This window comes from Babylonia areolata, chromosome 35 (genome assembly GCF_041734735.1).
Source record: "Babylonia areolata isolate BAREFJ2019XMU chromosome 35, ASM4173473v1, whole genome shotgun sequence".
Lineage (NCBI taxonomy): Eukaryota > Metazoa > Mollusca > Gastropoda > Neogastropoda > Buccinidae > Babylonia > Babylonia areolata.
Window position 1 is genome coordinate 1977501 of NC_134910.1, and position 15000 is coordinate 1992500.

The 15000-nt window shown below is 42.7% G+C and overlaps 1 protein-coding gene across 1 annotated transcript in view; it reads right to left on the reverse strand.

Annotated features, from left to right (window-relative positions):
• Positions 1-15000, reverse strand: part of LOC143277757 (voltage-gated inwardly rectifying potassium channel KCNH6-like) — a 167040-nt gene that overhangs the window by 147546 nt on the left and 4494 nt on the right. Inside the window, exon 3 of the mRNA XM_076582660.1 lies at positions 13876-14151. Coding sequence (XP_076438775.1) covers positions 13876-14151 — 276 coding nt within the window. The remainder of the gene's footprint in view (positions 1-13875; positions 14152-15000) is intronic.

The window sequence follows — 15000 nt, forward strand, 5'->3', positions numbered from 1 at the left end:
TTGAATGTCTGAGTGTATATGTGTGCATGCCTGAAATCTGATTGAATAACACAGGAAACGAATGATGAGCGCCCAAATGGCAGCAGTTATGCGAATTTACTCAGTTTGACAGCCTGTTGTGAAAATGACCCCCGAGTTTGTAAAGCGCTTAGAGCTTGGTCTCTGACCGAGGACAGAGAGAGAGAGAGAGAGAGAGAGAGAGAGAGAGAGAGAGAGAGAGAGAGAGAGAGAGAGAGAGAGAGATGATACGGAGTAATTTATCACCTGTTTTATGGTTTTATCCAATATATATCATTTTCTATCAGAACAAGACAGAGAAAGAGAGAGAGAGAGAGAGAGAGAGAGAGAGAGAGAGAGAGAGAGAGAGAGAGAGAAGCAGACAGACAGACGGACAGAAAAACAGAAATATAGAGACACTCAGAGAAACAGAGACAGAGACATACATACATACATACATACAGACAGACAGACAGACAGAGATAAAGACAGAGAGAACGTCCTCAAAATTGATAATGATAATGAAGAAAGAGAAGAAGAAGAAGATGATGATGATGATATTTCTACTGATGCTACTACTGATAATAATAAAAAAAGTATGTACACATACATATAATTTATCGTCATTCATCATACTGTGGAAGAACCAGCTGCGCTAAGCTGGGTAGGACATGTCTCCGGGATGGAAACCACCGCCAGCCCTGCCCTGGATCTGTTCTGTTCGGTGAACCGTTATCCACTCAAACGTAACAGGAAGAGCACCGCAGAAATGATACAGAGACATTGCTGAACGAAGAAGGACTTCACAATCTGTGACATGAACCTCCCCCACACCCCCACCCCCCGCCCTCCACCTTCCTCACCCCTCGCCCCACACCCCCACTCTTCCGCCAATCGACCACCCAGGCCGCTGATCGAAGTGTCTGGCACCACGCCATTCACCAAGCTGCCAGCATCTTTCAAGCTAGTCGCCGTGCCAATATCTGGAAGAGAAGAGAGTTTCAGTTTTCAGTTTTCAGTAGCTCAAGGAGGCGTCACTGCGTTCGGACAAATCCATATACGCGACACCACATCTGCCAAGCAGATGCCTGACCAGCAGCGTAACCCAACGCGCTTAGTCAGGCCTTGAGAAAAAAACAACAAAAAACAAAACAAAAAAACTACCACTACTAATAATATGTATAAGGCGCAAAAACTTGATGAAGTCAGCTATAAGCGTACATAAATAAATAAATAAATAATAATTATAATATAAAAAGTAGTAGTAGTAATAATAAAATAATAATAACAATAATAAATAAATAAATAAATAAAAAAGAAGAGAAGAGAACAAGGCAGAAAAGGAGACAATCCATAGGACCAGACAGTCCCCTGCAAACCGCCGTGGAAGGATCTACCAATATCGAGCCGGACAAGTAATCCATCCGTCCGTCGAAGAGGACAAAACTGACCCGAGTTTCACACAAATTTTCGAACATGAATCATCGCCGATAACAACATGTTATGATGATGATGATAGTGGTGGTTGTGTTGGTGGTGATATCCGATACAACATACAAAGTGTTCATTTCCGTTCTGGCCTTCAAGAAGGCGTCACAGCCTTCAGGCAAATCGCTACACCACATCTGCTAAACAGATGTCTGACCAGTAGCGTAACCCAACGCGCTTTGTTAGGCGTTGAGGTAAAAATAGCAACCTAAGAACAACACAGAAATGAAATACACCCCGACGGGCGCAATAGCCGAGTGGTTAAAGCGTTGGACTTTCAATCCGAGGGTCCCGGGTTCGAATCACGGTGACGGCGCCTGGTGGGTAAAGGGTGGAGATTTTTACGATCTCCCAGGTCAACATATGTGCAGACCTGCTAGTGCCTGAACCCCCTTCGTGTGTATATGCAAGCAGAAGATCAAACACGCACGTTAAAGATCCTGTAATCCATGTCAGCGTTCGGTGGTTTATGGAAACAAGAACATACCCAGCATGCACACCCCCGAAAACGGAGTATGGCTGCCTACATGGCGGGGTAAAAACGCTCATACACGTAAAAGCCCACTCGTGTGCATACGAGTGAACGCAGAAGAAGAAGAAGAAATATACCCCAATCTTCAGCGTACGACACGTTCATTCCCATACCTCCCTTAAAAAACACCCAAGACCTTTTGACCCTGTCTGAATCTCATCTTCTGCTCACTCAACGGTTTGTTTTTGTTCCATAAACTTTCCATGCAAAATTGATCCCCAGATAACTGCCCATTTAAAGCAAAAGCAATGGAGGTTGTCGAGACAGGGAGGAGCTGGTTGTGATTGGAGACATGTCTTCTCCTTGAAAGGTGGTCACCCTTCTCGCCACTCACACCGTGATCCTCTTGAAAAGAAAAAAAAACATCTTGGGATTTACATCACACACACACACACACACACACACACACACACACACACACACACACACACACACGCACATACACTTACACAGACACACACATGCACACACACACACACACACACACACACACACACACGCACATACACTTACACAGACACACACATGCACGCACACACACACACACACACACATCACACACACAGACACATACAGACAGACAGACACACAGACAGACACACACACACACACACACACGCACATACACTTACACAGACACAGACACACACACACACACACACACACACACACACACACACACACACACACACACACACACACACACAGAGATCTGAACGGGAACATCGCATTCAAGGTGATCGTTGAATTACATGGTCAATGAGCGAAAAAATGAGTAGGAGACGGACATTTTGAGAGAGAGAGAAAGACCGACAGAGACAGAGATGAAAACAGAGAGAGAGGGGGGAGGGAAGGAGAGAGGGAAAGAAAAAGAGAGTGAGACAGAGACAGAGAGAAGGATAGACAGACAGACAGAGACAGAGATGAAAACAGAGAGAGAGGGGGGAGGGAAGGAGAGAGGGAAAGAAAAAGAGAGTGAGACAGAGACAGAGAGAAGGATAGACAGACAGACAGACAGACACAGAGACAGAGAAAAAGAAGTGGGTGTGGCTGTTGAATACTTTTTAATCCTGGACAATTTAGCACGAAGTGGACTTCATCTTCAGTTCATTTTTTTACACAATGGACATAGAAAATTACCAATGTTAGAATACATAGCGAGAGAGAGAGAGAGAGAGAGAGAGAGAGAGAGAGAGAGAGAGAGAGAGAGAGAGAGAGAGAGAGAGAGAGAGAGAGAGCAACTACTTCTGTAACTGCTGCTGCCGATGCTCTAACTACTACCTCTACTACTGCTACCACCATCACCACCACCACTACTACTACTACTATCAACAACAACAGCAATAACAACGGCGACAATGACAACAACAATTATAATTAAAAAAAAATGATAATGATAATAATGATATTGCTACTACTGCTACTGCTTCTACTACTACTAATTTCATTCCACCTCTCCCATTCACCTCTCTCTATCTCTCTCTCCCCCTCTCTCTATCTCTCTCTCTCCCTCTCTCTCTCTCCCTCTCTCTCTCTCTCCCTCTCTCTATCTCTCTCCCTCTCTCTCTCCCTATCTCTCTCTCTCCCTCTCTCTATCTCTCTCTCACAGAGAGAGAGAAGGCAGACGCAGTTTGAGGCTCTCTGATATTTTCGACGAATTGTGCAGTTTCCAGGTGACGTGAAGTTGTGATATTCTGCAAGGAGCTGTATGAAGGTGTGGTAAACTGAATGGCACTTTCAGAATTGGTTGATCATTGTTGGATTTGGTGCTAATTGCAAAAATATTTTCAATACATAATAAAGAAGAATTGGATGTTCAACTGTGTTCACATTTCAAACTGGACAATCGAGAGGAGTACAGCACGTGAAACTGTCACAAGGTCCGTTCTCCTCTCCCTACCCTTCCTCAACATGACAACTGCACGTGAACATAACTCCAATGAATTGTGATGCTGTGTATGTGACTTCATTGAGAATGGCACTGTCAACACAAGAGCAAGCGTGAGTGTGTATTTTATGTTTGCAATGAGTCAGCATTTAAGCTTTTCCAACAATGACAGATCAACATATTGAAAGTGATTACCAACAGGCACATGACGTTGATCAACCTACCTGTGGTAAAAAACTTGTGCACACTGCAGATGTCATACAAAAACGCTTTTGGTGTGGGGAGCAAGAGTTGATAACATGGCGTAATATTCTATTGTATCGCTACACTGCCATTACAGAAAGTAGTGTAACACTTCAAGTGTCTGATTATGATCTAAATAATGAAATCTTATCATTCCCTGCGTTACAATGGCTTACAGACCCTCCTTCCGAACTTGCCAAAACCACCATGCGCATATTCTGGAAAACGACAAAGAGGGTTACCCTCACCCTTTACTTCAAGTCTGCACAGAACTCGGGTACTCTTCTCTGTCAGGGGAGAGACTGCTACTACTGGGACATTGAAGAGTGTGAGAAACTGAAATTCTTAGTTTCATCGTTTATGAGTGATAAGAATATGCACACTTTGACAACATCACTTCTTCATGTCCCTCTCAACTTCATCAAGCCTCTTGGTTCCCTGTCTTTGGGAACTCATGCCATGCACTTTCACTCTGAGCCAACCACTGTGTCACAAAGAGACGCATCACCTGGTTCCAGAGGACAGTCACCCGCTGAAAGCACAGGAACGTCACCTGCTACAGGTACACCTGTAATGACCCCCACCAGTGAATGTCCCTCTGTGCTGACTTGTGAATACACTCCGACACAAGTTGTACTGCATCCGCCCACCCCTTCAGCAAGAGTGCCCCCATCCCCGTCACGGACAAAGCTGTCATCACCCAAGGCAACTCCTTCAGGAACCAAGGCTAAGAAACTTCGTCGACGCACACTTTGCGTCAGTCAGAAGAAAAACAGAAACTCCCTGTTTCAGATCAGTTCATATAGAATGCAACTTGAGGAACTCAAAGAAACTGTTGACAATCTTACTACTTCACAGCAAGAAATGAAAGAGTCTTTTCTGTCACAGATTGAAGACGCCAAAACAGCAACAAAAAATGAAATAAAAACTCTTATAAAAACACAACGTAGTTCAGTTAACTCAAACATTGACAATCTTGAACAAAACCTGAAAGAACTAAGAACATCCATGGACTTATTGTCCAAAGACAATCACACTCTAAAAACTCAGATGGGAAATATCCGCTCAGAATTAAAGAACATCAAACTGAAATCACCAGCAGTCGATGCAAGCACACAGTACGACAACATAGAAGCAGTCAAAGAGAGGAGAAAGACTATCGCTCTGACGGTAACCTCATCTGAATGCGGTGATCCGGCCTCTACAACAACAGACCTTCAGAGTCTGGCAGTTCAACCTGTCAGCGCTGTTGTCACCCCGAGCAACAGAGAAGAAACACACGATCAGAAAAGTGGTCCCAAGACTGTGGAAAATCGTGGTCTTTCTGTTTTCACCTTCAAGTCCTCAACCACAGATGGCCAGTCGGACGATTCCAGTACGACCCCCCTGAAGACAAGCGACCCCAGATCAGCGTCTTCTGACCTTGTGCCCCCTGCTGCTCCATGTGACAACACCACAGAGGACTCTCCATCGGACCACCCCACCACCAACTACTCTGTTCCTGTTGACAACTACTTCGCCCCTCTCTCTGACAGTGCACTCTCTGACAATGCTGCCGGTGTCGAGATTCCCGAACCAACCGAGTCCCCAAAGCCTGACAAAGAAACGTTTACGGTGTCTCGTGAAAGGAGTCAGAAACGCTCTCCGTTAGAAGTGCTCAGTGACATCAGTGTAAATGAAAGTGCCACAGCACTCTTGATTGGTGACTCCATCATCAAATATGTGGACCCTATGAAACTTAGACTGCGCTCGTACAACCTGCACAAAATTTGTGTTCCGGGCATGGCAACACATGACTTGGAATATTGGTTGACACATCAGCCAGCATACCGCAACATTAAAGCCCTAGTCATCCATGTTGGTGTCAACGACTGTCCCTCAGGACCAGTCTCTACCGAACGGTGGACTGTCATACTCAATCTGTGTCACCAGGTCTTTCCCTGTTCAAAAATAGCATTTAGTTCACTGGTACCAGCCAAAGGCAAGCATAATCTCAATAACGCTATTATTCCCTCAAATCATAATCTTCTTTCAGCATGTAAGCTATCTAATATAACATTTATAGATAATACAGACTCATTTGTCGCAACATCTGGCGCCCCGAAGCTAATCATGTACCAAAATGCAACCCATCCCAGTTTTAAAGGCACAGCACAGCTTGCATCCAATGTGAAGCGCACATACATTAACTGGCTTGTGGACGACCAGACTAGACGTGACCTGTCAGGTAACCGACAACAAACTGGTTATGCTGCTCAAGGTTTTTCGACAAAGTTCAGTGGTGGTGATGAGAGACCTAGCCGTACCAACACTCGTGCCTTCCCCACTAACCGACAGTCTTACAATGATGACAGACATATGCAGCATAATGCACACACTGGTTCTGTGATTTACACAAACCGTACTGACGTTTTTAATCGTAACCCTAACAATACCAATACATACAGTTCCGACCCGCGATATTCATTTAACCCCCAATACTCTGCTGATGATGCTACGGGCTGGCAGCAGAGGTCCCATGCAGCCCCTCATGCTCACAACGCCACAGAACGTGTGACACAAACCCAGGGTCGCAGCTACACCCGCGGTTCCAATACTTTCCCACAGCGGCGGCCAGACAATGGTCATCGTCCCGGTGATGAACCCCTTTTGCCCTCAGTGTATTCTATGGATCACTTCCCCCCCTTACCCAACTCCCAGTACCAGCCATCTAAACCTGGTCCCTATTTCCCTCCCCATCAGTCTGTGGACACTCCAAGCTATTCCAACACTGACACACAGTCCAATTCCCAGTCCTTTGTCAGAATGAACCCACATGAGTATCATGGGCGCCCTGGCCAAAACAAAGTTCCTGATACTAAACCCATTTTTCCTCAAGGTGATTTGAATCGTTACATTTATTTATTAAACATGATGACTTCACAGATGTTAAACATGCAACAGTATAATCATGGTTAGCATCTTGTTTGGAAGCGGAGGACGTACAACGTCACTTGTGATTCCAGTTAGTGAGTCTATTTATTTAACATATAATTTTGATTGCATTACCATTCCCAATCTCTGTGTGTGTGTGTGTGTGTGTGTGTGTGTGTGTGTGTGTGTGTGTGTGTGTGTGTTTGTGTTACGGGCTTGCCATACTCATGAAATGACATTATCATACAAGTAACATAATTACCGAGAAGGTTATATTATATTGATTGTGGCTCGACGCTCCTTGCGTGGAATACCTGCGGTAACAATTATTGCTTTGTAAAATATTTTTTGCATTTGACAATTTATGTCGTTCGAATCAAGTGACAGCTTTTGAAGTGATTTTTTGTGTCATTTGATATTCACTGTTGTTGTAGATTGTTCCGATCGATAAGCTTTGTTTATTTTACAGGTTGCAGTTTTCACTTTATTCACATATTGAAATAATTGTTGATCGAGTAACTGTGTGTGTTATTGTGAGTTACATATTTTCTGATTATAATAATGACCACTGTCAATACATGGCCGTCTAGAGATGGTCTCAAAGTAGGTTTTTTAAATGTCAATCATGTTCTAAACAAATTAGATGAGCTCTCTTCTATTCTGTATAATTCTGGCAATCAGTTCCATTTATTTTGTTGTGCTGAATCCAGATTAACATCCGTTATTTCCGATGCAGACGTATCTATACCTGGTTATAACGTTGTCCGCCTTGATCCCATTCTTCCCAAACAAACTGGTTTAATTCTTTACATCAGCCAGTCTCTCTCTTACAAACGTATTGTTTCCTTTGAAAAATATCATGTAGAATCAGTTTGGATCGAAGTATACATTAAAAAAAGTAAACCGTTATACGTTGGATTTGTATACAGAAACCCTTCAGAACATATTGACTGGCTTGATAAATTTAGTGAAATGATGGAGGCTGTTACACTTGCTGGTAATGAAGTCATTCTTCTTGGAGATTTTAACATAGACCTCCTAAAACCCAATCATCGGTGGATTCAAATATATGATAATTTTGGCCTAAATCAGTTAATTGATACTCCATCACGAATTACCCCATCTTCAAAAACATTAATTGATCATATTTATGTCAGTACAAAACACAATATCATAGAAGTCTGCGCTCCTTACAGTGGCTGTAGTGATCATTTACCGGTGTGCGTCACCTGGCTAAAAAAGGGTACGAAAATTCCTAAATCTGGACATAAATTCATTACTTATAGGTGTTTCACTAATTTTGATAAAGAGTCCTTCCTATTTGACTTAGCTCAGTCATCCCTGTCAAATATCTATCAGTTCACTGACCCTGACGAGGCCCTTGAATTTTGGCATAAAACATTCATTAATGTATATGATAAGCATGCTCCATTCAAAACCAAAAGAGTCAAACATACCCCTAAACCTCCTTGGCTAACTGATGAAATTCTAAAAGCCATACATTTTAGAAATAATCTTTTAAAAACGAAACAATATGAAAAATTTAAGAAACAACGAAATAAAGTAGTTGCAATGCTTCGCTCATCAAAAAAGAAATATATCCGGAATCTGTTTTCTTGCCGAACTAACAATAACTCAAAATCGATATGGAAGGCCATAAACACCCTCACAAGAAAAAGAACTAATAAAGTATTAGTTGATGCAAGCAGTATAAATATCGATGACCTAAATTACCATTTTTCCAATGTTTCTAATTTAACAGTAAAAAATGATAGATCCCAATTTAACGATCTCGCGTCACTGAAAGAGTTTTGTAATTCCAAAAACATAACATCAGACTTAAACATTCCACCAGTGTCCGTATACGACATTTATTTTTATCTCATACACCTAAAACAAACAGGCACACGAGGTCTTGATGGCATAGATGGTAAAATCTTAAAATCCAGTGCTCCTATCATTGCCGATTCCCTAACTTATTTATACAATCTTTGTATTGATAAAAATTACATTCCTAATCATCTTAAACAAGCGAAAATAATTCCACTGTATAAATCTGGCGATAAAACTAATCCTTCTAACTACAGGCCTATTTCAATAGTTTCAGTTCTTTCAAAACCTTTGGAAAAACACATTTATAAGCATCTCATGTCTCATGTTTCAAAATATAATTTACTCCATCCCAACCAATCTGGGTTTCGAATAAATCACTCATGCCATACCGCACTGACTAATCTAGTAGATGAGTGGCTTATGAACATAAATGACAACAAATTCACAGCAGTATTGTTCGTTGATTTTGCGAAAGCGTTTGATGTTATTGACCATAACCTATTACTGAGAAAACTAACACTTTATAGAATTTCCGAACATGCTTTATCTCTCATCAGATCATTTCTCACTAATCGCCAACATACTGTTTCTCTAACCAATGCACAATCTGGATTTCAGACACAACTATTTGGTGTTCCTCAAGGATCAGTGCTTGGTCCCCTTCTTTTTTCTTTATATATTAACGACCTTCCTCTATCTATTACGAGAGGCTTGTGTGAACTTTTTGCTGATGACACCTCTGTTCATTCGAATCACTCTGACCTGAAAGAATTATCTATTAGCCTTAAAGAAAATGTTGATGAGTTGGTCAGATGGACGGAACAAAACCACATGGCTTTAAACGAGCAAAAAACTAAATACATGATAGTTACTTCTCGACAAAAACGACAAAATATTGATTTTAGTATACCGTCCATTTATATAGGTGATAAGAAGATAGATGAAGTAAGTAATCACAAAGTTCTGGGAGTAACCATAGATAACAACCTTTCCTGGACACCTCATATTGAATGTTTATGCAAGCAAGTCTCCCAAAAAGTGTTCCAGTTATCTAGAGTTAAGCATTTTCTAGATATTAATGCACGAAAACTGTTCTACCACGCACATATTCAGTCTTCGATAGATTATGCATCCACTTTATTCGACCTTTGTAGTGCCAGTACATTGAAGCCACTAGTCAGAATTCATAAGCGAGCCCTTAAAGTTGTACTCGTAAAATCTTCTACACTGACACCCGAAGACTACATTACACTTGATATCCTTCCCCTAACATACAAACTGCAATACAATAAAGCAATTATGATGTATCGAATACAAAATGGATTTGCTCCTTCTTCACTAACTGCACGGTTCCCCTTGAATCAGTCCAGATATACAAATAATATCATTATAAAAAAACCAAGAATCGATCTGTTTAAAACTAGTCTGGCATACTCAGGGGGGACACTTTGGAACTCCTTACCAGAATACATTAAAAATATAAGCAGTATCAGCTCATTTAAATCAGCATACAAAACTTTCCTTTTTAAAAGCCTAAACTCAAAGGTAACACATAACAATATCTGATTTATTCTCTTCAAGTCAATAACTGTGGGGGATTTTTGTGTGGTTTTTTTTCTGATAATGTGTAGTTGTCTCACTGATGTCTTAGTTTGTCTGTGTGTGAGTAGTATATCATGCCTGACTTCTTTTTTTTTTTTTATATCTCCCCTTGTAACATTTGTTTCCCCGAGTGTGCAAATGTGTATGTGATTCTGTTTGTGGTCGATGGACTATCCACCCCCCACCCCCCACCCCCCTTACCTTCCTTCTTTTAAAATTTTTTTTTTGTCTATTTTTATTTTCATTTATTTATGTATTATTTTTTTTTAATAATACTTAATTCTTTTTTTTTTCTTCTCTTTTTCTTGTACTTGATAATTGCAAATTTGTGCGTTTTTGTTTTCTTGTTTTGTGTGCATGTGTGTGTGTGTGTGTGTGTGTGTGTGTGTGTGTGTGTGTGTGTGTTTTCTTCTTTTTTCTCTCTTTGTCCAGGGCTGGGTGGAAAAAAGCATGTGTACTTGCTTATCTCATTACCCTGGTGAAATAAAATTTCGTTTCGTTTCGTTTCGTTTCGTTTCTCCCTCTCTCTCTCCCTATCTCTCTCTCCTTGTCTCTATCTCTCTCTCCCTCTCTCTCTCTCTCTCCCTCTCTCTATCTCTCTCTCCCCCCTCTCTCTCTCTCTCCCTATCTCTCTCCCCCTCTCTTTATCTCTCTCTATCTCTCTCCCTATCTCTCTCTCTCCCTCTCTCTATCTCTCTCTCCCACTATCTCTCTCTCCCCCTCTCTATCTCTCTCTCCCCTCTCTCCCTATCTCTATCTCTATCTCCCTCTCTCCCTCTCTCTATTTCTCTCTCCCTCTCTCTATCTCTCCATCTCTCTGTCTCTCTCTCCCTATCTCTCCCTATCTCTCTCCCCCTCTCTCTATCTCTCTCTCCCTATCTCTCTCTCCCTCTCTCTCTATCACTCTCTCCCCCCTCTCTATCTCTCTCTCCCTATATCTCTCTCTCCCTCTGCCTATCTCTCTCTCCCCCTCTCCCTGTCTCTCTCCCCCCCTCTCTATATCACTCTCTCCCCCCCCTCTCTCTCTCTCCCTATCTCTCTCTCTCCCTCTGCCTATCTCTCTCTCTCCCTCTCTCTATCTCTCTCTCCCTATCTCTCTCTACCTCTCTCCCTATCTCTCTCTCTCTCTCCCTCTCTCTATCTTTCTCTCCCTATCCCTTTCTCTCTCCCTATCTCTCTCTCTCCCTCTCTTTCTCCCTCTCTCTCCTCCCTCTGCTCTCTCTCATCTCTCTCTCTCCCCCCCTCTATCTGTGTCTATCTGTGTCTCCAGTCTCTTACTCTTTCCACTTCCCCTCCCTTCTCCTTGGCTCAAATGTCAGCTCAATGATCGTCTGTCTCCATGACGACTTTTTCTTCTTCTTCTGGAATATACGTCCAGAAGAAACAGCTTTGTGGTAACCAAGCCTGTTGACAGCTACAGTCAAGATGTCAGAAATGCAATACACAGGAAGAAAAAAAAAGTCCAAACAAACACGTTGAAAAATTCGATACAAATGACTCTCTCTCTCTCTCTCTCTCTGTGTCATATCTCTCGCAGTAGGTGCTATGGCATTAAAGTGTTTTCAGTCGACCTTCGTGGTGGATAATGATACTCAGTGTCTTTATTAGTTCTACTAGTGGGTAGAAATGATGCGGGGTGGTTTATCACCTGTTTTATTCAATATATATGTGTATATATTTTTTTAAAATTCTTGTTTTATTTTCTATCAGTACAATAGCGAGAGAGAGAGAGAGAGAGAGAGAGAGGAGGAGGAGGAGGATGCGGAGTAATTTATCACCTGTTTATCGTTTTATCCAATATATATCATTTTCTATCAGTACGAGAGAGAGAGAGAGAGAGAGAGAGAGAGAGAGAGAGAGAGAGAGAGAGAGAGAGAGAGAGTAAGAGAGAGAGACACAGACAGACAGAGAGAAAAACAGAGATATAGAGACACTCAGAGAGATAGACACAGAGACAGACATGCATACATACATACATGTATACAGACAGACAGGCAGACAGATAGAGATAAAGACAGAGAGAACGTCCTCAAAATTGATAATAATAATGAAGAAGAAGAAGAAGAAGAAGAAGAAGAAGAAGAAGAAGAAGAAGAAGATGATGATGATGATGATGATGGTATTTCTACTATTAATAATGATAACAATAATAGTAATAATGCTGCTGCTGCTACCACCGCCACCACCACCACTACTAAAATAACTACCTATCCCTCCCCCCACCCCTCCACAACGCCAACCCATCAGTCCCCCACATCCCCTCACCACCCCCCCCCCTCACACTCCACCATCCCCCCACCCCCGCCCCCACCCCCTTTACGGTCAGTATGTATGAGCTTATATCATGGACTGACAAAAGTTTGCAGTTAGGCCAACAGCAAAGTGAGAGCGGTATTGTCAATGGTTTCTTCACTGCAATGGGAAATCATTCACTTCACAGCCTGTCTTTTGTGAAGGACTATGACTCTCAAACTTGGAAGCACAACTGCACTGGCTCTTAGTGCTAGTTGGCCTTTGGGAACCATCCAAACGCCGACTGTCCCCCCCTAACCCCCCCCAAAAAAAAAACAAAAACAACAACAACAAAAAAACAACAACAAAAAACCCTCTTGGCCTAGAGAGTGGGGGGATGTAACTTGGGCAAGACACTTTCCACTACAATTCTATTCCAGTCCATTATATCATAATAGTCGGGGCGTACAGCAGTTACCTCCTCTGCTGTTCTGGTGGTCATCATCAAACACGGCTGACTATGAATAACAAATAGTAAAGAGTGGTAACTCTCTCCATTCACAAGGTACACACAACTTCAAGTCAGTGCTGCTCACGCTACCGATTCAGCGAGCACACAAAGGTACATTGGAACAAACCCAGACATTTCCTCAAAAAAGGAAGCGCCGGGCCTGTCCTTATACCGATCATCTGACATGTGCACACAGCAGCAAAGACAGAAGAAATGTGCAAACACAAATTAGCTTTTATTTAAGACTGGCATAGCCTCTTTAATCCTGAACAAGCCACACAGAACACACGGACAATACAGGAACAAACACATGGTTGCCTCGGTGGTTTTTCAACTTGAAATAATGAGGCCAGGAGATGAAATGATTAACAAATAGTAAAAGAGTGGTAACTCTCTCCATTCACAACAACACCCCCCACCCCCACCCCCGACCCGCGCCCTCCTCTCCCCCCCCCCCCCCCACAACCATATACCTTGTTGAGCTCCATGCGGATCTCCTCCTCGGTGAGCAGGAAGGCCGCGGTGTACGGTGTGAGGACGGCGGTGTAGAGTGGTAACTCTCTCCATTCACAACGCCCCCCCCCCCCCCCCCCCCCCCACACCCGCGCCCTCCTCTCTCCCCCCACAACCATATACCTTGTTGAGCTCCATGCGGATCTCCTCCTCGGTGAGCAGGAAGGCCGCAGAGTACGGTGTGAAGACGGCAGTGTAGAGGACGAGGAGAAGGATGACCCAGTCCCACACCGCCTTGAAGGGGGAGTAGTGTAGGATGATCCACTTGGTCTTGTCCCGCTGCATCTTGATGCTGGCGTAGGGGTCCACGGGAACCACGGCGTCCACGTCCTCGCCTTCCTCACCCTCCTCGTCCTCCTCCTCCTCCTCCAGCATGTCCTGGTCGCTCTTGGACACGCTCTGGTTGTGTGAGTGTTGTTGTTGTTGTGCGTGTGCGTGTTGTGTGTGTAGGGGTTTGTGTGTGTGTGTGTGTGTGTGTGTGTGTGTGTGTGTGTTGTGTGTGTAGGAGTGTGTGTGTGGGGGTGGGTGTTGTGTGTGTGTGGGATTGTATTGTGTTGTGTATTGTGTTGTGTTGTGTTGTGTTGTGTTGTGTTGTGTGTGTGTGTGTGTGTGTGTGTGTGTGTGTGTGTGTTTGTGTGTTGTGTGTGTAGAAGTGGGTGGGTGTTGTGTGTGTGGTTGTGTGTATGGTTGTATTGTGTTGTGTTTTATTATATTGTGTGTTGTGTGTTGTATATGTGTTGTGTGTGTGTGGTGTGTGTAGGGGTGAGTGGGTGTTGTGTGTGTGTGTGTGTGTGTGTGTGTGTGTGTGTGTGTGTGTGTGTGTGTGTGTGTGTGTGTGTGTGTGTGTGTGTGTGTGTGTGGTTGTATTGTGTTGTGTTGTATTGTATTGTGTGTTGTGTGTTGTATGTGTGTTGTGTGTGTGTGTGTGTGTGTGTGTGTGTGTGTGTGTGTGTGTGTGTGTGTGTGTGTGTGTGTGTGCACGTGCGTTGTGTTGTGTTGTGTTGTGTTGTGTGGGTAATGGGTAAGAAAATAGATAGATAAATAAATAAATGAATGAATAAATAAATGATAAATAAATAAGTAAATAAATAAATGAATGAAGCAATGAATGAATGAATAAACAGATAGATGAATAAATACATGAATAGATAATAGGTAAATAAATAAGTGACCGAATAGATAAGGAAATAGAGACGTCAGTAGTAAGTAAATAAGTAACTATCTAACAAACCAAATAACTAACTGACT